The 24945-nt window shown below is 40.8% G+C and overlaps 2 protein-coding genes across 2 annotated transcripts in view; both read right to left on the bottom strand.

Annotated features, from left to right (window-relative positions):
- Positions 1-13229: 13229 nt before the first annotated feature.
- On the bottom strand, positions 13230-16837 carry cbln4 (cerebellin 4 precursor). The gene is made up of 3 exons (XM_040154006.1): positions 16364-16837; positions 14939-15055; positions 13230-14009 (listed from the first exon to the last, which is right to left on the bottom strand). The coding sequence occupies exons 1-3, from the start codon at positions 16628-16630 to the stop codon at positions 13812-13814; spliced, it is 582 nt and encodes a 193-aa protein (XP_040009940.1). The 5' UTR covers positions 16631-16837; the 3' UTR covers positions 13230-13811.
- Positions 16838-23839: 7002 nt separating this feature from the next.
- Positions 23840-24945, bottom strand: part of LOC120803362 (formin-like protein 13) — a 32452-nt gene continuing 31346 nt past the window's right edge. Inside the window, exon 17 of the mRNA XM_040151743.1 lies at positions 23840-24515. Within this exon, the coding sequence (XP_040007677.1) occupies positions 24414-24515 (102 nt within the window). The 3' untranslated portion in view covers positions 23840-24413. The remainder of the gene's footprint in view (positions 24516-24945) is intronic.

The following is a 24945-nucleotide window of genomic DNA, read 5'->3' as shown; positions in this document are numbered from 1 at the left end:
GATGTGTATATGTGAATTTGCACCATTGATCAAAAGTTTCTTACCGTCAAAAAAACATTTACTTTCGTCCACCATGTTTCTGCGTAGTTAACATCAACAACTGGACAAGTTGCTGACTTTCCGAGTAGTTGTCCTTGCTTGAAGGAGCGATCACATGAAATTTCCGAGTCAGGAACTCGTTCTTCTGATTGTTCCAACACAACATGACTGCACTCTGTTCATTTCTCCCTGTTGCTAACTAGCGTCCATTCCCAGTGGACGTTATGTTTGTTGAAAAAGGGGAAACAATGTCTCATAGGCTATCAAAGTATGTAACCTGCACAGGACTATGACATGCCCCACTTAGCAGCACAGCACAGAAGTTGACATCTTGTGCAGTAACACTGCGTCTCAGATGTCTGTCGACCTCTGCAACTGGCCTGAAGCTTTAAAGGTAATTCTACAATTTCGCCTGAAAACGGTTTTTATCCTGGTTTGAAAAATGGGGAAACATGTACAATCGCTGCTGTGGTATTTCCTTCTGTTAAAAATTAAAATAATTAAAATTTCAGTTCAACATTAATATTGGGAACTAGGTTCAGGTGAAAAATTGGCCAAGTGACGTTAGAGTTCAGAAAACAGTCAAGAGACGCTTTGCTGAACATCTGTGTGAACATCAACACTGGACTGTTCAAATAAAACATTCTGAAGCAGACCTGCTTTGACAGGACACTTGCTCGGCGTCTTTCAGACCGAACACGATTCTCGTTAATGAGGCACTGAGATTTCCCCTGAGACTGACAAGTAAGTCAAAATCAACAAGTAAAGCTGTTTACAAAATGCAGTTTCTTCTGTTGTATTCAAAGCAGATATGAATACACATGATGAATCAAATCAGACGGTTTGAAAAACAAAAGCAATGTTCTTTTGCTAAAATCTTAAACAGATCAAATGATGTGAAGTGAACTTCAGTTCCTTTCCTTGAGTGAATTCTTGGTGGGGAAAAATGATTAATTGCTGGATTTGACAAACGTTACAGCAATCCACATATGACTGCTTTTGAACATTTTTTTCATTGATTTCCAGAGTGATTAAGAGGCACTTTGAGTCCTCAAACACAAGCCTGGGTAATTGCAAAGCACATGAAAATGAGTAATCTGTTATTCTCCAAAGAATACTTTCCTTTAGATTAGGCCATCTTTTGCACATCGAAGTGAAGGGTTCAGATGTTTAGTGGTACTCTCTACTGTTTAAATATTTTAAAGTCACATCATTAAAACATCACAACCAATGCTGAACCATCTGACTGTCACATAGGGTGCCGTGTAACGCCACAAAAATAAGGGAAACATATTTTGCTGCAGTTACATGTAAATATGTGAAAGGTAGACTTGAGGAGCTCTCGGTTTTTGAGCGATCTCTTTTCATCAGGTATTTTCATCAAGGCGAAGATGTTTATTCAGTCTGTAAAGGAATCTGTGAATCTGGTGCAGGCTGATGTGTTGTCAAGTTTCATAACACATACTAAAAATTAAAGAGTCGGCTAGAAAGAAGAAGTCGACGCGGTTTTTTTACCATACAAACATGAGAAAACATGATTTCAAATGTTCTGGAGTGATATCAAAGCGTGTCCACATAGGTAAATCATTACCACATTAATGTTACAAGAGGAAAAGTGTAAGGACCCTACACAAGCAAAACTACAGTATATCCGGCCAGGTGAGATTTAATCGACAGGTTTCTTCATGCCACTGAGTTCGGCGTTAGGTTTAGGCAGGAAAAAGGCGCTTTAGTTAAGGTTTGAGGAAAAGGTTGAACTTTAATAAAGTGTGCAGCACGTGTGGTGTTCCAAGTTACTGTTGACTTTTTCAATATTAAACCACAATCCTTCCCTAACCTTAACCAAGTGCTATGAGTGTCTAAACATAACCATAAAAATTAATACCATGATTTTGTTGCTACAAGTGTATACTTTATTAAAATAACTGGTCCTTTGGGGGAAAGCTAATGATTTACATCATCACATTTTGCAGATAAGGTATTTGTGTGAAAATTTTCAACTTGTCAGATATGTTCATTATAAATGTTTCCTTTTTACGTTGGCAAATGAAAAACAGAATTTAGGTGGCATTACATTTCCTGCTAAACGTATTTTTGGTTTAAAATCAGTAGAATATATACTGTGTGCATATATATATATATATATATATATATATATATATATATATATATACATATATTTATATATATAGTATATATATTTATATATATAGTATATATATATATATATATATATATATATATATATATATATATATATATATATATATATATATATATATATATATATATATATAAACAATCCTGAAAGTATGGGCACAGGTAACAAACACCCCTGGTTGAGGCTAGGGAAATATCACGGTTACAGTAAATGAACACAAGCAGCAACTGCAGGTGTGTTACCAGAGGCGAGGTCCTGTCTCCTGTCGGACATGCCGTCCACCAGCCCCCAACTTCCCCACCGTTACTTTTTCACGTCCCTTCATAACGGACACACCGCTTTCTGCATTGGCACTGAGAGGTAGCATTGGGCATAAATTGTGAGCCGTAGAATCATCCAGTACGAACGTAATTCGTAGGATACCAGGCGGGGTTGCAAGGTGTAAAAAATTTAAACTGTGACACCGCAGCACTAAATTAAATCATGTACAGCTCTCAGAAGCTCAAATGATTTTTTTTCTCTGTATGATTCTTAAGGCCGCTGAAGTCAAACAATGCGCTCACAGCGTCACATACTCTAATTATCAGCTTGTTCTTGCCAAAAGCTGTAAGAGCGCAAAACCGAATCGTGTGATACGTATGAAATTATAAAGCTACTTAAGATTTGATCACTGCAATCAGCTGAAGTCGAGCGCGAGGTCTAAGTGTTGTCAGTGTGCTGAGTATGTCTGTACACTCCAAGCTCATCATGTCAAGGACCTGCTACAGACACAAGTAAACGCACTGCACCAACGCTTTGTTGGAACACACTCACAGGGTGAGAGATTAAGGATTTAATTTCTGCTGTTAGAGCTTCACATGGCGGAATAACGGCTCTTAAAAATGTAGGTTTGACTTTACACATGTCTCATTTGTGCCAGTCAGTTGTGGCTGGTGTTTAATCAAAGATGTACGGCACCATATATATATAGAAGTGAGAATCAGTTGTTTAAACCTCCACCTGGGTGTATAATGATTTTAGGAAGTTATTATGAGCTGTTTGAGAACGCGCATCAAACTCGGCTCGTACTCAGCTGCACCCTTCCTTCAGGAAAGTCCTAAAGGTGGCTGGTTGCCTGGTTGATGCTATCGCTATTGTCTCATACATCCATCTTCAGACTGTCTGTGTGTTGGCCTGTCTTTCCTGGCTGGGAGATGCCGTATTCAGCCCCCTTCACAACTTGCATGCTTATTGTCCATCAAAGCCACTAATGCACTTTTGATTTGAGTCGTTCTTGAGCTGCCATGCCAGTAAGTAGTCCCCCCCCCACCCAACCATACACACTCCACCCCAAGCCCCCCACCCCCACCCCGCCCTTCTTCCTTACTTCTGGGTTTCACAGCAGACAGATGACGATGACGAGACAATGGCAAATCATCTTCATCATGCAGTCCGAATTACCATTAACGGGCAGCTCTTTTCCTTACATAATGCAGCTCGTCTCACTCACGAGTGCATTCAGGAGAAAAGTACAATATCCTGAGAGACTGGCATGTCATTTGTGGTTAATATCATCAAGACACTGAGGAAGAGACGAGAGGAAGATGATTGAGCGGGCTTTCCAGAAATCCTCCGTGTGTTTTTGATATGAAATCACCTGCAATATCATGTGACAAAAACAGATTTAAGCATATTTTCAGAATAACCTTTACGGGGCATGTGTTTTATTTCTCGGGTGTAAAATGTAATAATACAACATAGAATATTGATTTATTCTAAAGGGAAAGCCTTCTGTGACTGCTCCACTCCCACGCTATTTCAGATACTTTACCAGGTGCCACAATAGTACACGGCCGTGACTTTAGATTAATTTAAAGGATAGACATTTTAATCAATCGATGTAGGTGTAAGATTTTTGTGTTTTTAATAGTTTTAGGGGGGAATTTTCTATTTGTTGTGTTTTTTGTTTTTGTTTTTTCCTCTATCCATGTTAATGAGCATTTTCGGTGTAGTGGATCTGAGACAAACGCATGTGTCTCATGTGTCCTTGATGTATTTGTAAACCCTTGTTAAACACAATCAAGCTGAAACATGAAAAACACTCGAGGATAATCCACTATATGATACAGTTGTCTCTATATGCCATGGCCACTGACTAAATAAACTGAATTATACTATTATCATCTGTTACAGACCAAAAATAAATGCCATTCTGTAAACTCCACCGGAGATTGATAGACATATAGACATATAGCTCTTCTATTCTTGCTCTTCCCTTCCTGAGAAATGCTTTGCCAAAAATATCTACCTTCCTCTCCCGAGCACTCAGTCCCTCTGGATACTGACAGCTGCCAGAATTACGAAGGTACCAACGTGAGTAATGAACCCGCCGAAATCTCATCATATAGAGTGACTTTGAGTTACCCAGAACGGCCCCGCTGCCCTGAACCCCAGCCTCTGAGCCTCACCAAATGAGCTTTATATTTACCATTCAGAAATCACAATGAGGCATGTTGCAAGCACAGAGGTGCTCCGAAGAATTGCTCTGCATGCAAACATGGTTTTGCAATCCGTAAGCCCAACAAATCAGCACTTCCGTTCCAAGCTTATTTGCACAAAGTACTTCACATATTCTATGCTCAGCGTGAAAGTACAAATTTCACAGCAGTCCTGTCTGATGCTCATGAAATTGTTTGGACCTTACAGTTAAGATAAATGCTTTTATGAATGTCTTTTCTGGATTTCTGTGAAGCAAAACATGTTATTATTTAATGACTAATGCTTTGATCTGATTGATGTATAATGTACCAGCCTTAAAGACCAAGTTTAGCAGAGCTGATTAGACCACCATTAAATTCAGGTCTTGATAGAAAAGGGCACATTTTAAGGTAGCCGGGACCAGAAAAGATGTCAAACAAAATGACTTACAGAATGAAATATGATGTTGTTTGGGATTTGAGCAAATGAAAACTATTCTGTTAAAAATCTTGTTATGAGACGGCTTCAAAATTACTCTAACCTACTCAGCAGTTGTGGAAATGCAAGTGAAATGTGCTTTAAACCTGATCAAACATTAAATGAGGACAGATGAGGCGGATCAGCCACAACATTGAAACCATTTTAATGTTGTGGCTGATCTGTGTATATCCGTTGGACACGGACATCATGTGATTAACACAGAATTTACTTTTTTGCAGCCACTGAAGCTCCAGTTATATATAGTACAGTTCACATAGGAGGGAGCATGATAAAGATAGTACATGGCGTCAGTGTTTTTGACACTGTGGGGCTGAAATCCCAGGATTCGTCTCAAATTCGTTTCCAACAATTCTGGCTCAGATTATTTCTCAACCTTTTAAGTTGATGCAGTGAACATGTTGGCAAACAGTTGCCTATTTACACATCCAGCAGATTCGGAGATTTGTGTTTCCAGCCTCCTGACGTATTAAGTCCAATTTTAACTCTCGTTTTTGCTCTATTTTTGGCCGCCACGCCGGAGAAAAATATCTGGCTCATTATAAACTTATATAACTTTGTCTGTCGGTCGTCTGGCAGAGTGCAGTGAGCTTTTCACCCAAAACAACTGCCCGCTGCTGCTGGAAATGGTGCTGATGGGAGCGTTGGGAGTCAATCAAAACAGAAACGTTGCAGTTTGCAAATATATCAAAACAATAAGCTGAAAGATGCTACAATGCTCCCTAAAGCCGAGGGAAAATGAAGAGTCAGGTGATAATTTCCGTGGGTTCAACGCTAAAATGAACCCTTTTCACATAAAAGCAGTCACGTGATCCACTGGTGATGTAAAAGCAATGATTATAGCGGTAATAGTAAATACCTGTAATCAAGAGGACAAACTATCCTGTTATAATAAATAACATCCTGCACCATTATCACTCAGATCACTTTGGTGCAGCATGGAAGGCCAGGAGGCAGTGAAATTAAAACTGTGAGTATCCTCTGTTGTCCCGTCCTTTTGCTTCATGTTGTATTTTATGTCTCTTGCGTAATGAAGCGTCTTCCTTCAAGTCAGGTATCCTACAAGTTGATGCCATAACAACAGCTGCGTGATGGCGCTTCCTCTCTCCGCCGAGGAGGAAATCAAAGGCTTCAAATCTCACGAGTAGCCTGGCACCTTCTCCAACAATGAATGCTGGAAGGCTGGCTGCCACTTACTTATTTGAAAACGGGTCATTTCTTGTCTGCATGTGCTCAAAATGCTGCAAGTCTATCTTTAAGACACGCAGTTAATGGACAGTTATTCTGACTGCTAGGCTGTTTAAAGGCCGGACACGGTAACAGGAAAACCTCTCCAGTGTAATGCCATCCATTACACACATTACTATAGAGATGGACCGACTTCGTTCTCACACAGCGACAACAAAAACTGAGCATAATAATCTCCACAGAGGTAGCTGTTTATTGCAGAGTTCTTGTATTGGATTGCATTAAACTGTACAGGTATTGTTGCTGTTGTCCCATACCATAGAAAATGCTGCTATTGTGTCCAGCCCCCTGTGTAGCAACAGAAATGAGTCAGTAAATGGAAAGATTTAGAGCCTCTTCATGAGTCATGTAACTCTCATCTTCATATTTTGCTACCTGAAGCACGCAGCCATCTTATCTGCAAAGTTGTTTACTTATTCAAGACCTGACTGCTGCCTCCAGTCATACAAAGGAGAAGATTATGAGGAATTAACACTTTTTTTTTTTTTTTTAAAACACCAATGGCATTGTCGTTTTTGGATTCAGTAGCTGTACTTGAAAATGTTACCTAAAGAAAAAGACAACCGCCACTGTGTCAACACAGGAGCATAGAAACAATAAACACATTTCAAGGTTAATGTCTCACCCACCATAAAGCCAACAACCGCAACATGCTTCGTCTTTTTAAAAGTGGGAGAACGACGAAGGAAAGCCCATACTTTATATGAGTCTCTGTGGCATCAAGAACATGATCACTGACTCTTTACTTAATGTCGCGACCCTTAGCAACTGTTACGCATGTCGAGCTTTCAAATCTAGTACAGAACAGATTTACTAGTCTAAATTGGCAGTAATTTTTGGAAACAATGCGTCCTTAAATTTCACAAATGTGTAACAAAAACAAACAGGAGAACGCTGTAAAAGCGTCTTAAATGCACAGAAGACGTGGAAATAGGGAGCAGCATTGTGCATTAATTGCAAGGTAGAGCTAGCTGCCCCCAGTATAGTATAGTATTATTAGTAAAAAAGATAATTAAAATGATTTTCGTTCTAACATCACTCTGTTTGGATGCTTCCAATGGAAAATCATACTTGGACAAGCAACAAAACGGTTGGATTTACATGACTTAGATTTAACGGATGAGTTCGGCAAACGTAAACGCTATCTAATGGTTGGGTTATGTCTGAAAAGATCGAGTTCACATGTTGTCTGAGCGCGACATGTTTGTCCGCATAGCTGACCACTCACAGCGCGGACCGTGTGACTGTTGGATCGTCGCTTTCAGAAAGGTGGAGAAATTGGAAACAAGTGCCAGAGGAAGAGACCCACTTTTTTTTTTTTTTTTTTTCTGTTTAGAGAAGGCTCATGTTTTGTTTTACTTGGATTGCTGAGTTATAATTCAGTTCAGGGGTTATGTGTCCCAGCAGATGCAATCAAAGGGAACGGTGCTCTGCATATCTCAAACCAAGTGCTCGAAACAATCTACTTATAGTGCTACACTGTTTAGAGACAATATATTCAATCACACCTCACTATTGTCCTCTGAAATGCCAGTAGAAAGGTCAGAATTAAGTTTAAAATTCCACGCAGCACACCTGCCACCATATACAGCTTTGAGGATAGTAGGAACTCATGTTGCTTAAATTCTCTTTTCTGCAGCAATGACCATAAAATCCCAATCACTATAAAGTTCTCCAGATAACCTTGTGTTTGCTGTCTAATGAAATTCATGTAAAGTCGAGAGATATGCAGTTTACTTAAAATGACTTTCCGGCAGGATCTTCCTTATCTCGTAAACAGTGAATCTGACAGCCTCAACGCACCCGGAAACAAATCAAGCAGCAGTGGCAGATAATCCCCCCTGCAAATGATTTCAGGATCAGTTTCATTAACAGAGGGTATGATTGCATTTTAAGACATAACATGACATCACAAAACAGGATTTAACACACCGCCGCTTTAATTCCAAAGAAATACAACATGTTCGAGAGAGAGGCCACTAGAAGCCTCTGTTCATCCATCAATGGTACGACGTAACAGTTACTAATGATGCAGTCAGCATGTCTTTTTTATTATGCAAAATGTTTCGACATGTTTGTTATTCACGGAAGTGTAGCACCACAGTATATCCTGCACATATCCACATGACTTGCAGACAATTATTAAGGCTGATACATGCCAAAACACTAAGCTAGAGCCATGTTATCATATAATTATAGATACATTTTTTTGCGGGTGTAGTTTAACATTTCAGAATTGTGGTGATCCAGTTTTATGGATCCCCAGCAATCAGCTGTGTCACCATCAGCTTAGCCTGTCTGCTCGAAACTTGCCCGCATGGGTTTTGAGCTTTTTTTGTGTGTCATCAATGCCCAAACTATGCTTTTGATGATCTTTGTTGAAAAGGATCGTCATGCTCATAGTACTTTCAAGTCAAGTCAATTTTATTCACATAGCGCCAAATCGTAACGGAAGTTATCTCAGGGCACTTTTAATATGGAGCAGGTCTAGGCCGCACACTTTATAATATTATTTACAGGGACCCAACAATTCCCACCATGAGCAAAGCAGTTGGCGACGGCGGCAAGGAAAAAACTTCCTTTTTAAGAGGCAGAAACCTCCAGCAGAACCAGGCTCAGGGTGGGCAGTCGTCTGCCCTGGCCACTTGCGCTTTCAATAAGTCAACAATGTACATCATTTGGAAATCACAACGTACAACTGTAAACATTTAATGTTCCCTTTATATTTACACCATTCTGTGCATTTGAAATACTCCAGTGAATCTCTCTTCCAAAACAATAAGGAAAACCCTCACAGGGAAAAATCAAACCCAAAAAACAATTTTAGTCTCGTATTTAAGGCCTCACAACACGATCAGGTATCTCCGATGTGAATATAATGTAAGTACATATTAACAGTTTCCACAACAGTTTCCACAGAGGATGAGCTTGAGAACCCACGCAGTAAATTCTACAATGATTTAGGAAATGTCCCAAAGCTCCACTTCTACTCATCACAGGTCGATCCGCAAGGAGACAGAAATCAAAGAGCCAAAAAAACCAAACAAACAAAAAAAAAAAAGCATTTTTCAATGTATAATGAAGCAGTAAAGGTTACAGAGTCTGAAAATTTGAGACATGTACATGCAAACACAAACAAAATCGTTTTTAAAGCTTTTCTTGAATCAGGCGTCATCCTTGATACTCAGGGAGCCATTGACACCTCATTTCAAGACGCTGACATTCTCATAATAGTCCTGTTATGAGTGAAACTGTGCCGGGAAGATGGTTTGTTCAAACGTAGATTCGGCTTCACAGACTGAAAAATCCTGGCTATCCCAAATCATTTTTACAGTTTTCTCAGTTACCCCAACATCCCAGATCCGAAAATATTCCAATTGCATTCAAACATATTTTAAAATTACGTCTTGATTTGATTGATTTGATTTGATTTGATTCTAAACAATGATAATAATAATGATGAGGATTTTGAACATGTGAATCATGCTCATTACTGTCTTGGTGATTTTTCTGTTTTTTAATCATCTCAGTAAAGTAAAAGACATTCCATCATCACCTGGAACTTCCACCCTCAGCTTCCCATGGAAATATGAGATATTTCCACGGGAAGCTGAGGAAAGTATAATCAGTCTACCATTTGTGTTAAACTGTAATTTATAATACACGACAAGGACAGAAAACGGGGCGAAACAACTGACCTTGGTTATGTGCCAGTGTGCATAGCAGCATTTAAAAAAGGAGAGGCATTCAACTTAAGCAGACCAGCACCTTACAATTCTGAAACATCACATGAACAGAAGAAGAAGAAAAACAAACTTTTGCCATTATAGCAGCAAATATGACTGACGATAGTGGCTCCGTTTCAGATTCAATACTGAAAACTAAATTGACTCGGTACTGCTGGGAAATATGGGTTCAACAATCACATTTATTCACAATGCAGAATTCCCTATCTGTTTCATATTACAATAAATAAATGACATATATACTGCACATACAGCATAGCTGGCCTTGAAAAATAGGATGCAAAATATCTTACCCAGAATCAGAGTCTACAACTTAACAGTTGAAATGAAAACTTTTCTGTAACCTTGAAATTCGTGTGAATGTCATGTTTGTATATCACACACTGGCATTTATGAAGGCTGGAGTGTCCTACAAAGGCAAATGATTTCACTGCTTATTAACAGATGCCGTAGAAAAACAATTCATTCAATTAAGTATTCACTTTGCATTTAAATTATACAATTATCCCACCATTTGTGAAAAATGTCTTTAAATGATTATTAATGAATCATGAATACATTCATGCATCTTGAAAATAATTCACAAAGCATCAAACTTTAGTGGTTCTATTTACTAATGTGTGTTCTTGTCATATTAATTTGTTTTGTCTCTTCGAGTGAAAGAAATTCAGTTAGTTTGCGCTATCCTAAAAATGAAATCAAGTCCATCCCAAAGAACAACAGGAGCTGTAAATTGGCCAACTGAAAAGGGAAGGATGTTGTTTATATGATGACTAGCCAGTGGAAACGAAAAAAGACTTTTTGAATCCCTTGTTAAAAATCACAATTTTTATTCATTGCTAATAGCCGAGATTCTCCAATACATTAATTAACTGGAGCATTTAATGTCCCCGTTAAAACGTTTTAACCCATGGATCCACATTTGCATCATTTAACTAAGTGATAATATAATTAACTGCTGCAACTACAATAATTTCAGTGGCACTGTCCAGCTGACTCACGATGAGTCAACCAGTGTGAGCAGAGTAAGGTAATGCAGACACAAAAAAAAAAACAGAATATTTTTGGGTGAGCAAAAGAAATATACATAGAGTCATAAGAAATAGCAGGGGGATTTAATAAAGACTGCCATTCTTGTTCTCTGGATTTTCACACAGAGCTGCAGTGAGTGGGTAAATTTTCAACCCTGTTTCCTTGTGCAGCTGTTGGTATGAAATGGGACACAACTGTAGCTGTAAATCTTCAGGGGGCTTATTGAGCTGCACAATAATTTCATTCCTACCTCTACCTCTTTATTCACACCTGAAAGCTGAAAAATAACTTCCCCCTCAAATGTTTTCCAAAAAAAAATGACAGTGATGCCTAGAGCAACTTATCAATCACTGTCAAAGAGAGAAAAAAAAAAAAAATCAGCAAACAACACGTGGCAAGATAAATTTGGCGAGTGAGAGTGAACGCACAAAACACTTCAGAGAGGAGGCTGATGTGGGTGCAGATTATTATTTCAGGTTGAAATAACGATTTAAAATAAGCTCTAAAGAAAAAGCCTCCGCGAGCTTCTAGCTTGATTCTGACATTGCAGCTGCACACTGCGCCAGCAGCCCACTCTGCAGTAAGGTCACCGGCAACTCTGCTGAAGACACGAAGGGGACGGCCATCACATACTGTGAGCGCACACCGAGCTCAAGAGCATCAGTTAAGGAATTTATTAATTCATCATTTATCCCAGGCTGCCCAGTGGAAGCTATTTTTGCTCACCCACTGTGACGGGAATCTGTTTATTTTTAGCCTGTTAACCAATTAAGCTTCTTAGATGCTCCTTCAACTTCATATTAAGATCCATAAACCGTGAGTTGACTTGTGCAGGATCTATTAGAAATACACAGCTTTAAAATTACATTTACATACAACACATTTTCAACAGCAGATAAGTTTTAAGAGAAATGTAATGTTGCCCGGAATAATTGTAAATTGTTCAATAATGACGTTTTATTTGTTTTCTCTATAATATCCACTCCACTTGTACTGTAGCAAGTAAAGCAAGTAAAGCAGCTTTTTTTGTGGTTATGTTGAGGCACAAAGTCAGGGAAAGATTATCGTCTTTGTTAAATAGTGAAAAAGGCTAAAGTGACGTGAAACGAGATTTACTTTTTTAACATATGACCAAGAGGATTATCTTTCCCTAACTTTACACCTGCAATTACTGATTTTTTTTATTTTTTATTTTTACTCATTTCTTTATTTGCCACTTGGTGGCAGCAGAAACATGCTGTAAACACGACACTGATATATATTTTTCAGCTTTTAGGTCGATCTGGGTAAACTTGTTATCAAACAGTTGCTTATTTACACATCCAGCACATACAGAGCAACATTAGCAATTATTTGGACTTGTGTTCCTGGCCACCTGATGAATGCTAAGTCCAATATTAACTCTTCTTTATACCCTGTATTTGGTCTCCACCAACTCCTGAGGGGAACGTCTGGCTCTGTAGCTGCTGAATGCTCCACCATGTCCCCCAGCTGGTCACAAACACTGTGGTGTTTGGTTCCCTATGAGAGCAGTGACAGTGAACTAAAACAGTAAAGTTGCAGGCCATTAAAACCGAAACGATGAGCTCAAAGACGCTAAAATGTTGAGCTGAGCGAAAAGTGCGTAGCTGTGAGCTCATCGCTATGAGCAACACAAGCAGTCATGTGACCAGTGGGCAAGAATTACATTTCCCTTAAAACGTATCTGGTAAAACAGATTGGTGGAATATAAATGTAACTTCAAGGAGCAAGGACACCCAAACTGAGGAACCTTAGTAGTTCTTTTGTATTTCTTTGTGCTTATTTTATACGTCTTTACGGATATTTGGTGTTTCTTTGTTTGGCATCTCCTTGTGGTCTTTTTTGCTGTTTGTGGTTGTTTAGTGTCTCTCTGTAGTTGTTTTGTGTCTCTTTGTAGTTGTTTGGCATCTGTTTGTGGTCATTTCGCATCTCTTTCAGTCACATTTTGCAGGTGGCCGACGGGGGGGGGTCCTGACCCGTTGGGCCCCTGGGCCTGTGCCTCGTAGGCCCATTCAACAATCCATCAATGCCTGTCATCACTAACCACTCTTTTGCAATGAGCCTTAAGCCCCTTTTTTATAGAATCAATTATCAATGACCTACACCGCTATCATCCCTCTTGTTTGACCAACTCTTGGCCCGGATCAAGTGGCTCCAAAGAAAATACCCCCCACTACATAGCAATGTGAAAACTTTGGTGATGACAAGTCGCACAATTAATGCAGGCATATGCAATTACACACCCAAAAGACAGATGTACTAGAATGCAACAGTTGTCATGAAAAAAATCAGTATGCTAAACATATTCTGACAAGTCAAAGCTTGAAAAGTACTTTTGGGATGTTTTAGTGTTCCTCTCTGAGGCTGCTTGAGTGACAGGAACATAGAGTAGGGAACATTTCAAGTCTCTTTCATCTGGACAGGGACTCAGCACTTCAGAGAATGTGAACAATTTCCAAAGTCTTATTTCCTCTCTCTCTCTGATGTTATCCATTTTCATCTTTCCTTCTTCAGCCATTTGCAAGATCCAACCGATGCAGCAGCAATGTTTTCATAATACACCGACAACACGTTATGAAGAAGTCAGTAAGCTCACAATCTTCTCTTCTTTACAGAGGGAACACAAGAAAGCCAGAAAATGTTGAATACTGCCATCCACCAACTAGGTTTCCCTTCTCCAGCTTTAGGTAGACCTTGTCCTCCTTTTCTAGATAAAGCAGAACTCCATTGGTGGCCGCCTCACGAGTTACATCTTTGTCGCCCGCAAAGGCAGAGATGACTGGTTTCCCATTCAACATCAGGTTCACCTGGACAATCCGGAAAAAAAAAAAAATCAAACAAAAAAAAACAAACAAAAACAATTAGCAACAGTAATGCTGGAAAAAGAATAGTGTAAAAGATGTATTTTTGCATAGTCTACTTTTATCTTTACTTGACTCTCCACACGACTACTAATGAGTACGGATTTTTTTTAAAAATGAATAGTGTCACATTGGTCTATCTCGTACACTAACGCAGGAAAAGTGGTCGAGAAACTCCACCAGCCATTGTTTTCACCAATGAGCCGATTTGGCTCACATTATGGAACTGTACCAAAATTATCACGGAATTAGGTAATAGTGTATTTTTTGCAAACTGAAGGAGGACAGTTTGACAAAATGTTTTATTACCCCAAATCAATGATTATTATTATTATTATTATTATTATTATTATCATTATTGCACTTTTTATAATACAAATGTATTCAAATACACTTCAACTTGACTTGACAGTTTTTCCCTTGCAGATTACTTGTAAAAAATGATCAAATACAAAAATAGAAGAATATTATTTTTGCATTTATTATTATTAGTATTAGTAGTAGTAATAGTGTTACATTAAAGTGTTATGGTTAAATGTTGAGGCTAGGGTATACCTTTTTCAATTTTTTTATGCTGTGACTCTTCTACTTATTAATGGAGAATAGAATTGTACCCGTACTGTTGTATTATTTTGAGATAATGCTGGGAGGGTATTGCGTTTTTTTTTTTTTTTCTCTACATGAAAGGGAGCTGCAGATAAAATAATAATAATACTTGCTTAGAGAGATGCTTTAACTCCCCCCACCCCCCACCCCTTCCCGTGTCAGTAATTTTCTCCCAGTCCCTAAAGAAGACATTTTGTCCCAGGCCAATACTAAAACAGGTTTTCAACTGAATCTGTGGTACAGCTGTGTGAAATAAACAAAACTGATACCTGTATGGTTTGACTCTGGTACACTTTAATGACATGGAAGTTAAAACTGTAGATTCCTTTTCTTGGGGACAAAAATACTGACTCAAATGTGAAGTAGTTTCCTATATTCACAAGAACCTATGAGAGGAAGAAAAAAAAAAACACAGAGTGACAAAGGTGTTTATATAGTCAGCACTTCAACAAAGGCTTTAAGTTAAATCAGGCTTTAGGATTAAATATGCAAATAAGAAATCAGCCATGCACACAGGATTCACTGTTGTCTACCATGCTTCCCGCCTGTTCAGGCACAAGCCAGAACAGGCTCAACCTTCCTCCTCAATGGACTAAAACCCGGCATTTAACTTCCCTGCTTCACAAGAAAAACAAAAATGAGGCTTGATCATAAAAATCAGATGAGAAACTGAACTTGTCGGTAGATTTTATAAGACAAATTCCACTGGGATTAACCAGAAGCTTCCCTCATGCTGCTTCTTCAGGTGACACATGCAGAATAAACTAATGCATGTCACAGACTTGATAACACATTTTCTGTACTTTTTTCTTGCTAGAAACCACGGACCTCGAATATGCTCCAATCTCCCGATTGTCACTAATGGTTTTTATTATTCCAAAGTCATATTGGGAAGCACAGTAGTCACAACAATACAGCTAACTGACTTCTTCGGGTCCTGATGGATGGAGGCACCAGAAGTCTCGGGACACGCGAATTCCCACCTGTTCAAGACGCCCCCGCGGGCTCGGCCGCCACCTTTGACAAATGTTGCATTCATAGCAACAGCAGGCGCACGACCCACACCAATCAGATCACTTGCAGCGCCTTATGACAGCGAGAGATCACGTTATGTAATTCAAACGAGAGGGCCGAGGATCAGCGGAGGGATTCTGCTGCGGGCACCTCACACTGCCCACAGTGGTGTGACTAACCCGATTCTTGTTGTGTGTGCTGCTGATTGATTTGTATGGGTGTATTATGTAGGTGAAGGTGTGCGTGTGTGTGTGCGTGCGTGCGTTCGTGCGTGTGCGCGCGCGCGACCGGCGGGGGTAGCTTGAGGCAAACGTGCACGGGTGCGCGTGCGGGCTCTGCAGGACGCCCGCTCTCGCACACAGTCCAGTCGCCCCCCCCCCAAAGCCCGCTCGCGGGCGCTGCGCGGCACCTGTGCAGTGCGCGCAAGCCCGACCGCTGCCCGGTTCCAACTTCACTCCGCGGTGCCGCCACGCCGAAACCTGCAGTGACACAGTGACTCGAAAACCGAGCCGCGGGCGGCGGGTTTGTCACCAAGCGCCGAGGACTACACCTGACCAGCAAAGACAGAGTGTGAGGTTTTGACAGATGAGAACAACACGGGGGGGGGGATTGCAAAGTGCTAACAAAGGCGAATTTGACCACTTTGTAACATTTGTACTGTTGAATAAAAATGTCTTCACCTGGTCGAAGTAGATTATTCTAGTTTTGTTGCTCATCTCCGAGGGCTCGTGGTTGTTGCTCCGGACTGCGGAGAAAGCCACCTTGGAGTTGGCGGCGCGCACCGAGATGCCGAGCGGGGAGGACGAAGCCTTCCAGTCCGTGGTCGGGTTGGAGTCGCAGACCACGAGGCACTTGCCCTCCAGGACGATCGGCTCCGTGTCATTCTGAGCTCTCGCCAGCTCGGAGATCAAAGTCCAGCTGAGCACCAGTATGAGGGAGGTCACCATGGCTCTCTCTCTCGCTCTCTCCCGCTCTCTCTCTCTCTCTCCCTCTGTGTGTGTGTGTGTGTGTGTGTTACAGCTCTGACAGCGCCGAGTCGAAAAGAGGGACCGTCTCCTGCACCGCACAAGTTTCCGAGTCCCCTCCGCTGGTCTCTCCCGCCGCAGACGCGATCCAATAACTCTCTTATTGGATCCGCAGATGTGCCATATCCGAACGAGACATCATCCAAAACAAAAACCAAACCAAAAAAAAACACTCCCCAAAAAACCGAATCCGTATTAAGTCTAAACCTTATCCTGAAGTCAACCGGGAAACAAGAGAGAGAGAGATCACCGATTGTTGCCTGCGCGTCTCATTTCCAGGTGGGCGCGACTTTACTCACAGCCTCGCGGATGAGACAGAAGCAGACCGTATGAGGTGTTTTAGAGAAGCCCGTTCCGGTCTGAGAGGGCGAATCAGCCGACGAACCGTCCATAGCCCTCACTCCCACTCCGAATAACGCGTCTGACGGCAGCCGTTCCCCGCAGTGCTGTGCTGCACGTGTGCGCGCCCGGCCATCCACTTTACGCACGCACGTGGTAAAAGTTATAATTAACTCTCCCCGCGTAATTTGGAAAAAAAAACCTTACATTCCTCTAATTCTCTAAAAACATAGCCCCCAACCAAAGAATAGGGTCGTTAATTGGCTGTAATTATATGAAAATACACAATTGTACAATCTGATAGTTCTGACTGTTCCTCTCTGAGATCCTGGGAAAACAAAAAACCCAAAAGAAGATTCATCCCCAAACACATTTCTGATGATTTTCCAGTTGTGAGTGACTCTGTAATCTGTAAGTGAAAGGACTGAATGTTCCCTCAGGCAAGAGTCTTACTTTTTTTTAAAATTATTATTATTGTTTTCTATTTAATACTTCTAGAGCTCCCCTTCCACTGTGGCTGTAGGTTTCACCGAAATGCAGTGACTCATCATAATCTCGTGGCACAGGTGGGCCGAAAGTCTTTCAGGTTAGCCTCGCAGTTCCAGGGCGCGGTGGTGTTCCACAGAGGTCCATGATGGGGACCTTTACTCTTTATACGCTTGTCTTGGTGTCATCGTCTCCGAATGTCTGTCCTCGGTCTACCCGAAGCAGAACCTGAGGTGTCTACCGCGTGTCTCACTGAAACTGGACAGCAAAGACTTTTCCCCTCTTAGTTAAAGAGACCTCCAGGTCAAATTCATGAATCCCACCTACAATTTTCCCGATGATCTGGGGAAAAAAAACAAACATCTAAATCTGGCACAATGTTTCACCGTAGCCTCATCGGTGTAATGGGACGTTGGGCTCGTCGATTCATCAGCCACTGTAAGATGCACTCGCCTGTCCTGTTGTGCTGCGTCGAATCATCACGTCATCCAAAGTGTCCTGCGAGAATATTGACAAGAGATTAGAGATGTGAGCGCATCGCAGCAGATCAATTCTAATGCGCTTTTTGTCTGATTTATGAACTGCAACACTGTCTGGCTCCATCAGGTTTTAACCCAGAGGAGCCCAACATAAAAATCTAGATAGATAGATACAAGAAAACCTTGTGTTAATTGTTGGCTTTGTGAGTTGCGCTCTGTCCTGCTGAACTAAAATTAGCCTGAGTCCTGAAAAGTGCATTTGTTGTTGGGGATTAATTTGTGTTCTCATTAAATCCATGCTTATGAATTCGGCTTTTTGATCTTTGTGGCCCGGACAACAACAGATCATTAGCTTACACTGCTTAAAGTGATAAAATGGTAGAATCTGAAAACAGCCAACGTCCAACCTGGACCTGAACCCAAACACAAACTGGCCCGTGGCGAAACACAGCGTGCTCAAAAGTGTCTCACGTATGAATGTTTAAAAACAGGACACGCCGGGAGCCTGCAGTTGAGTGCAGCTTGTCACCAACAGCTTTGAGGTGGTGTTCCGTGCATGAAAAACAAAATGGATATCGGTAAAATCAGTGCCATTTTTATGGATTCAGAATGTCTGCCAACATCTGTGTAATGGAAATCTATTTATCTATCCATCTATCTGTCTATCCAGTTTTTGCCATTTGGATTGGATGTTTTTAGATCCTCGAATGCAACGTGCAAATCTGACTCCACTGGTCAGACGCTGTGTTGTTTTGGATCATCAATCTATCTGTAAACGGGATGACAATCTGAGGGTATCACCAACCTGAATAGCTGCCATTTTGTGAGATTTGTGTCATCACCCAGCTCTAACAAATGGTTCGGTGCCTAATGTCGTGCATGTCAATATGTTTCCATGGCAATAAGAGTTTTCAGAGCCGAGAGGCGATGGCTCGCAATGTGCCAAGAAACACTTTCCCTGGAAATTTTACACTTTGCAGATTAATTTAAAGAGTTTAAAAAAAATAAATAAAAAAAAAAGTCCTGGAGATACAAACCACGTGTGCCATCTTGGGAAGAAAGCAAATGGGAGGTTTTCCTCGCTTTTCAATATCTGTCCCGATATGCGTCAGTCTGTTGTCATAGATACACAGGATCAACACAGACAGGATGAGTGTGCTGTGTATTGTCAAGCTTCAGTCCAAAGTCAGCGGTGGACAGTAACTAAGAAAAGTCGCTGTAGTATACAACACTGTCAGCACTGTATACTACAGCGAAAACTGTAGTAACATTTCATGTTACTCTCTGCTTCTATTCCACCACAATAATCAGAGGGAAATATTGTACTTTTTATTGCTATCGTTTGTCTGACGGCTCCCATCACTTGTTACTTTTCAGGTTAAGATTTTACCCGGATGATTTTATTAAATGATAAGCTGTTGAAAATTAAACTACCCGAGTGTGAAGCTGAAATTGGCCTTGGCCAGCCACAACATTAAAATGATGCCTGCATGTTATTCGTAGTAATAATCTGACAATGTGATTGGCTGTGTGATACGGCAGCATAACAGTTTCTGGTGGTACTTTTAATTAGAGGAATAGTTCTTCATTTCGGGAAATGTGCTTGTTCACTTCTTCTTGCTGAGAGTTGCTGCAGTTTTAAGGCCTGGTCGTGCCGAAAAAAGTGCGCGTCTTCGTGAAACATTTGGTTCCAGGGGCGGCGACACAGCGACTACTCGCAGGGCTAGCAATTAAATTGCAAGAGGCTGGCGGCCAAACCTTTAACAAGCTAGCCGGCTGGGAACGTGATAGCGCTGCTCGGTCAAGGTAGGTCTTCATCATCTTTTCATCTAACTCTTGGCGTACGTCCCAAAATGTTAAACTTTTCCTTCAAGTAAAATTTCGAGCACAAAAGTTTTACTTGGAACAGAGCGTTTATGAAGTGTGATAACTCTACGTTTAGTTAAGTGAAATGTCAAAATACTTCTTCTGCCACTGTAAAATTTAATCTTTCATGACGGGCCTTGCATGGAAAAAGTTCTCGAGCATTTTCAAACGGACACTTCTGGTGCTGACGCCCATTTGGTCAGATTTTCTTCAAGGGATCCATGTTGGAAATGTCCGTGTCACTGACACAGTATTGAATCTTACAGCTGTCTGCGCAGTCCAAAATTATATTGTCAAGAGCGCAGTGATTACTGTCGTCATCTTTCATCCGCTTTCTCAAAGAGACGATTTTTAAATTGTTTGTGAGAATATGAAGGCTTGCTGGGAAAAAAAAAAAAAAAACCTGTCAAGGGCAATGGCAGCAGCGTAATCAAGACCTCCAAGTTCGAGAGGCTTTTTTTTTCATACACTGTAATTTGTTGTTTTGATTGAAAAATTATTTTAGGGTGTAAATGCTGTGCAAAATCTCTAATTTGAGACAGCGGTCTTTATCGTTTAGTCGGCGTCCTTGTTGCGAAAAATGCACCGGCGGCTATAAAAATACCTTGGACATGACCTTGTTGTCTTCAGCGGTAGTGACGGCCGTGCTCCTTGAGGTCCCCGTGCTGAAAACCACTTGACTGTAGAACACACACACACACACACACACACACATCATCTCAAGCACTGGTGTCGCAGTGTCAGACTGAGCTGGAGTTCTGTAATTCAATGATTAGAAATCCAGTCGGCGCAAAAATCCTTTCATCACATTGTGTGTGTGTAAAACAATCTATGTTTGTTCCCAAATCCATCCTCCAGGTGAGAAGACGTCTCTGAAATATTTTTACCTCTTACCTCATATGAAACAAATCACATTAATATTTTACCCGCTGCCTCCAGGAATTATTTCCTTTTAAAATGCAGTCTATAGGGGACTGGGATTGTTCTATCATCTCCAAAGGGCAAATAAAAAGACAGAAAGTCTCTAATGAATTTAATTAGTAGTCAAAAGGAGAGTATGTACTCCGAATATAACACACTGACCATGTCAAACAGCCATGTTGCACATAATGAGCGGCTTTGGTAATCTTCAAAAAGAAGCAGGCTCATTGTAACGCTGTCATTGTACGTGTAAACTTTTACACTAATTAAACCTATATCCAAAGTAGTCCAGTTACTTTTTAAAGTAATAAAATAGGCAATAGGCCCAAGGCAATTAGAGATACGAACTGTCAGTCACTGAGAGGGGCACCTGCCATCCTTCACAGTAATATTTTACCATTTCATCTGAAGAGAGATTTTCTGAGTTGGGCTCAACAATTTAGAAGACTCCAAATCAATATCACCCAGACTCTCTATTCAATTTACATTTGAGTCTTAAGCCTTGTAGATGTAAAATGTAGCAGCAAAATCGTCCCAGATTGCTCCTTCATGGAGATCGGAGGCTGTGATCAGCCTGGATTCACAGTAGTTACAGCAGAACAAAACTTTTTAAAGCAGAGAGAAAATTATCAAAGCATTCCCCAAACCAATCCGCAGCTGGCTATCGGTATGCTCGGTATGCTCCAGTCACTCATGTTTTCACCAAAACGTGATTAAATTTACAGCTTCCGTCTCAGCCCTGGTACACAGCGTCGGTGAACTCACAGGCAGAGGTTTGCTCTGGTTTGTGCACATCAGAGAGCCCATCTCTGGCTCTGTCATGGGTCAGAACTGCCCAGTCATTCACTGAGCAAATACATCATTGAGATACTGCTATAGCTGCTAAATGCTCCACTGTGTTCACCAGCTAGTTGTTAGCTTTGTCTGTCGTTTGGTGCTGTGGGGTTTTTTTTTGCTGAAAGTAACTGCTGAGAAGGGAGAGTTGTGGGCAAGAAAACCAAAAAAAAAAAAAAAAGGGCTCAAAAACACTGAAACACCCCATAGAGCTGATAACTCTCTGAGGGTTCATTACCATAACTGACACGTTTCACATCCCGTATAGTCATTTGATCCGTTATCCGTAAAAAAAAAAATACTGATTAGAGCAGCTTTAAAGTAATAGGCAGGTAGGGTGGAGCTGTCTAAATGTGACCCTGAACCAGTTTACTTTTGTTCAATGTGAATTTGTTTTATTCCCTCAGCTGCCAATTAAGCAGGCAGAATACTCAGGACAAACATAACTCAAAATAGAAACGCAGTCCAACATGGCACCACATGCAGATTTGGATTCAGTACGTGTCTATGTGTTCCTAAAAAAATAAAATAAAATAAAAAAACGTGTAAAATTGATTTACGCTAAAATAAAGCGGTAGCTCCAACCCAGGGAGCAAAACATCTACAACATCAGGCCTTTTTCACGGAAGCCACATTGACATGTCACAGTAGGAAAAGTACAGCTGCAAATAATAAAATGAACACAATTCAGCCGCTTCGGATGCAGGGTCCTGGTATTGCACATGCTGGCTCACTGTCAGCCTGTCGTGGCTTAACGGGACTCTTGGATAGACCAGAACCATCGCTGGTGGTATGAGCAACGCCTGAGCTTTTATGAACGTCTGCTGTGAGAAAAGGCCCGTGGCGCCTGAGATAACTGTATCGCCAGCAGACTGAAAACGAGGACTTAGGAATCAAAGAAAGAAAAAGAAGAAAAGGCAGGTTGGAGAAGTTGACACGCGACGATTGCATGAAGATATAAACCAAGGCAGAAAGAGCTATCGGAAGGTTTCCCACACAGTAACAACAATCAGACCGGATATTTTAGATCAGTCACAGTCATTCGGACCACTGGAGGTGGTTTTATGTTAAACAGCTTGTTTTTCTGCTACCAGGATGTTGCCAAATTATTTTCTCACAGTAGGAAATAATAAAAAATAAACAAGAACATCTTCACACCGGCTCCAGCTGCTGGCTAATGAACCTTCACCACTGGTGCACAGAAGTGATAAGTGGTTTGCTCCAAGACCAGGAATTCAAACCCCTGATGTTGTACATACTGCACGTCTTAATTCTGTAATGAAAAGCTTAAGAGGTAGCGAGTTGAGGGGAAAAGGGTTAGAAAAGTTCTTACGGCTTTTACAATGCATACCAAACAGAACAAAAATATCCCGACAATTAGACAAACCTGTAAATGAGAAGACAGAAACTCAGATGTGTCACTTTTTTTTTTTTTTTATACAGACCCCCTAAAACCTGGTAATGACTTGAAGAATCACAAGTAAAAAGCATCGCACAGCGTAAAAACTGAGGTTCAAACCTCATGCAACAAAGTGTTTGAGAAACGGCAGAAAAGTGGAGCAAAACTCCACAAAACTGTGATGTTTAACAAGGGAGTAATAAATGCACAATTGTTATATTTATGTGTCTGTGGTTCTCTGTAAAAGTGAAACTAATTCCAAGCTAAGTTAGGCCACTTATCTCTTTTTAATTTCAAAAGCGGTACAAAGACACTATGTCAAAAAAAAAAAAAAAAAAAAAAAAAAGCCTTAATGATCCATCCAGTTACAATTCTGACAAATTGGAATAAAAAAATAAGAATAATAAGATAAAGCTCTATGAAGGAATCATTACATTTAATGAAATAGTTTTGCATGTTTCCTGCTAATGAATCACCAGTTTTCTACAGATGCAAAGTTTTAATTAAAATCAGTGGTTTCTTCTCTCTGTTACAAGAAAATGTGCAAACTTTTCCTGCTCGGTACGGGGCCCGGTTCATTATACCACTATGGTTCACAGTTAACACTACAAATAGTATTTTTTTCTGTCAGCTGATTAAAATGTCAGATACATAAAAGCCGCGTAACACATCAATCAATCCTTACCGCTGAGATACATTTCCAGCGTTTGAAGGGGAATTTGGCGCTGGTCATCAGGCCGTGGCCGGAGTGCAGGCGTGGTCCTGAATCAGAGGCAGCCTTGGAGCTCTTCCCGCCGCGCTGGGGGAGGAAAGGACTCTGACCACAGCCTGATAACATTAAGAAAATCCACACACTCAAAGTGCGCCGGCCCCCTCAGCCTGCCTCTGAAGTGCCGTCTCGTTTGCTCCCCTGCCAGCAGGGCATCCGAGCGCTTCCTACAGCCGAAGGGGTTTCAAATCCTTCATTACTTGATTCGTTACTTCATTGATTTATCCCGAGCTAAATATGAAGTCAGCCCAAAATCGAACCCATGTCTGACATGAAGCAATGCGACGCGGATCAGTTTTACATTTACAAAATGTATTTCAGCTGACCTCCTGTTGTCCAGGTGCATGAGCATCACTCTGCACTTCTCATGTATATACAATGAATCACATCCAGGATACATTATAAAATAAAATATCTGTACAACAAAACAGGAGAAAAATGAAGACAGACACTAAAACTATAAATCCAAGCAACATTTTACTCTATTATTATCATTTTTAATGTCAAATAATAATCTTACTGTTTTTGAACTGTCACTTAAACTTTTACTCTGTTTAATAAGCATCCCTGCAGGCCTCAGTGGTCACTGATATGCACACCATAGTGTGTAACTCATATAATTTCAGCATGTGTCCTCTTGAAATCGTGGACGAACTGACAGATCAGCCCAAAGAGCTCCTGGGAGTCTTGATCCGCCGGTTCTCCAAATTTGACCTGGACAACAGACAAAAAAAAAAAAAAAAGAAAAGAATTGGAAATTAAAAACTTTAGTCTGACAGCAATTACACCTCTGAGCTTATAAAAATTATTTTACAATTAACAACTGAATTCACTTTCATCAGTGAATTGGTGCCTGGGCCGTGCATATTATTGCTAACGATGGTCTTTTGATATAATTACCTCATGCACTGCCTCAGCATGCAGTCCATCCTTTGATTGCGCTCATACAATGAGGTAGACGCGTACCGCTGAATTAACACCTACACCTAGGTGGTTAAGGGTCACGGGCAGAAAAATGCCAGTTATGCTCACGTCGGACTTTATCAGAAAGGGTCGCAGTGGCTAAGTGCACTAATTGGCTTATTGTATGCTGTCCACTGCGCAGGTTGAAGTTCAGGCCCGAGCTGCTGCTGTCACTCTCCCC

The sequence above is a fragment of the Xiphias gladius genome, chromosome 18 (assembly GCF_016859285.1).
Source record: "Xiphias gladius isolate SHS-SW01 ecotype Sanya breed wild chromosome 18, ASM1685928v1, whole genome shotgun sequence".
NCBI classification, from domain to species: Eukaryota; Metazoa; Chordata; class Actinopteri; order Istiophoriformes; family Xiphiidae; genus Xiphias; species Xiphias gladius.
Note: the sequence above shows the minus strand (reverse complement) of the source record. Positions and strands in the feature narration are given on the sequence as shown.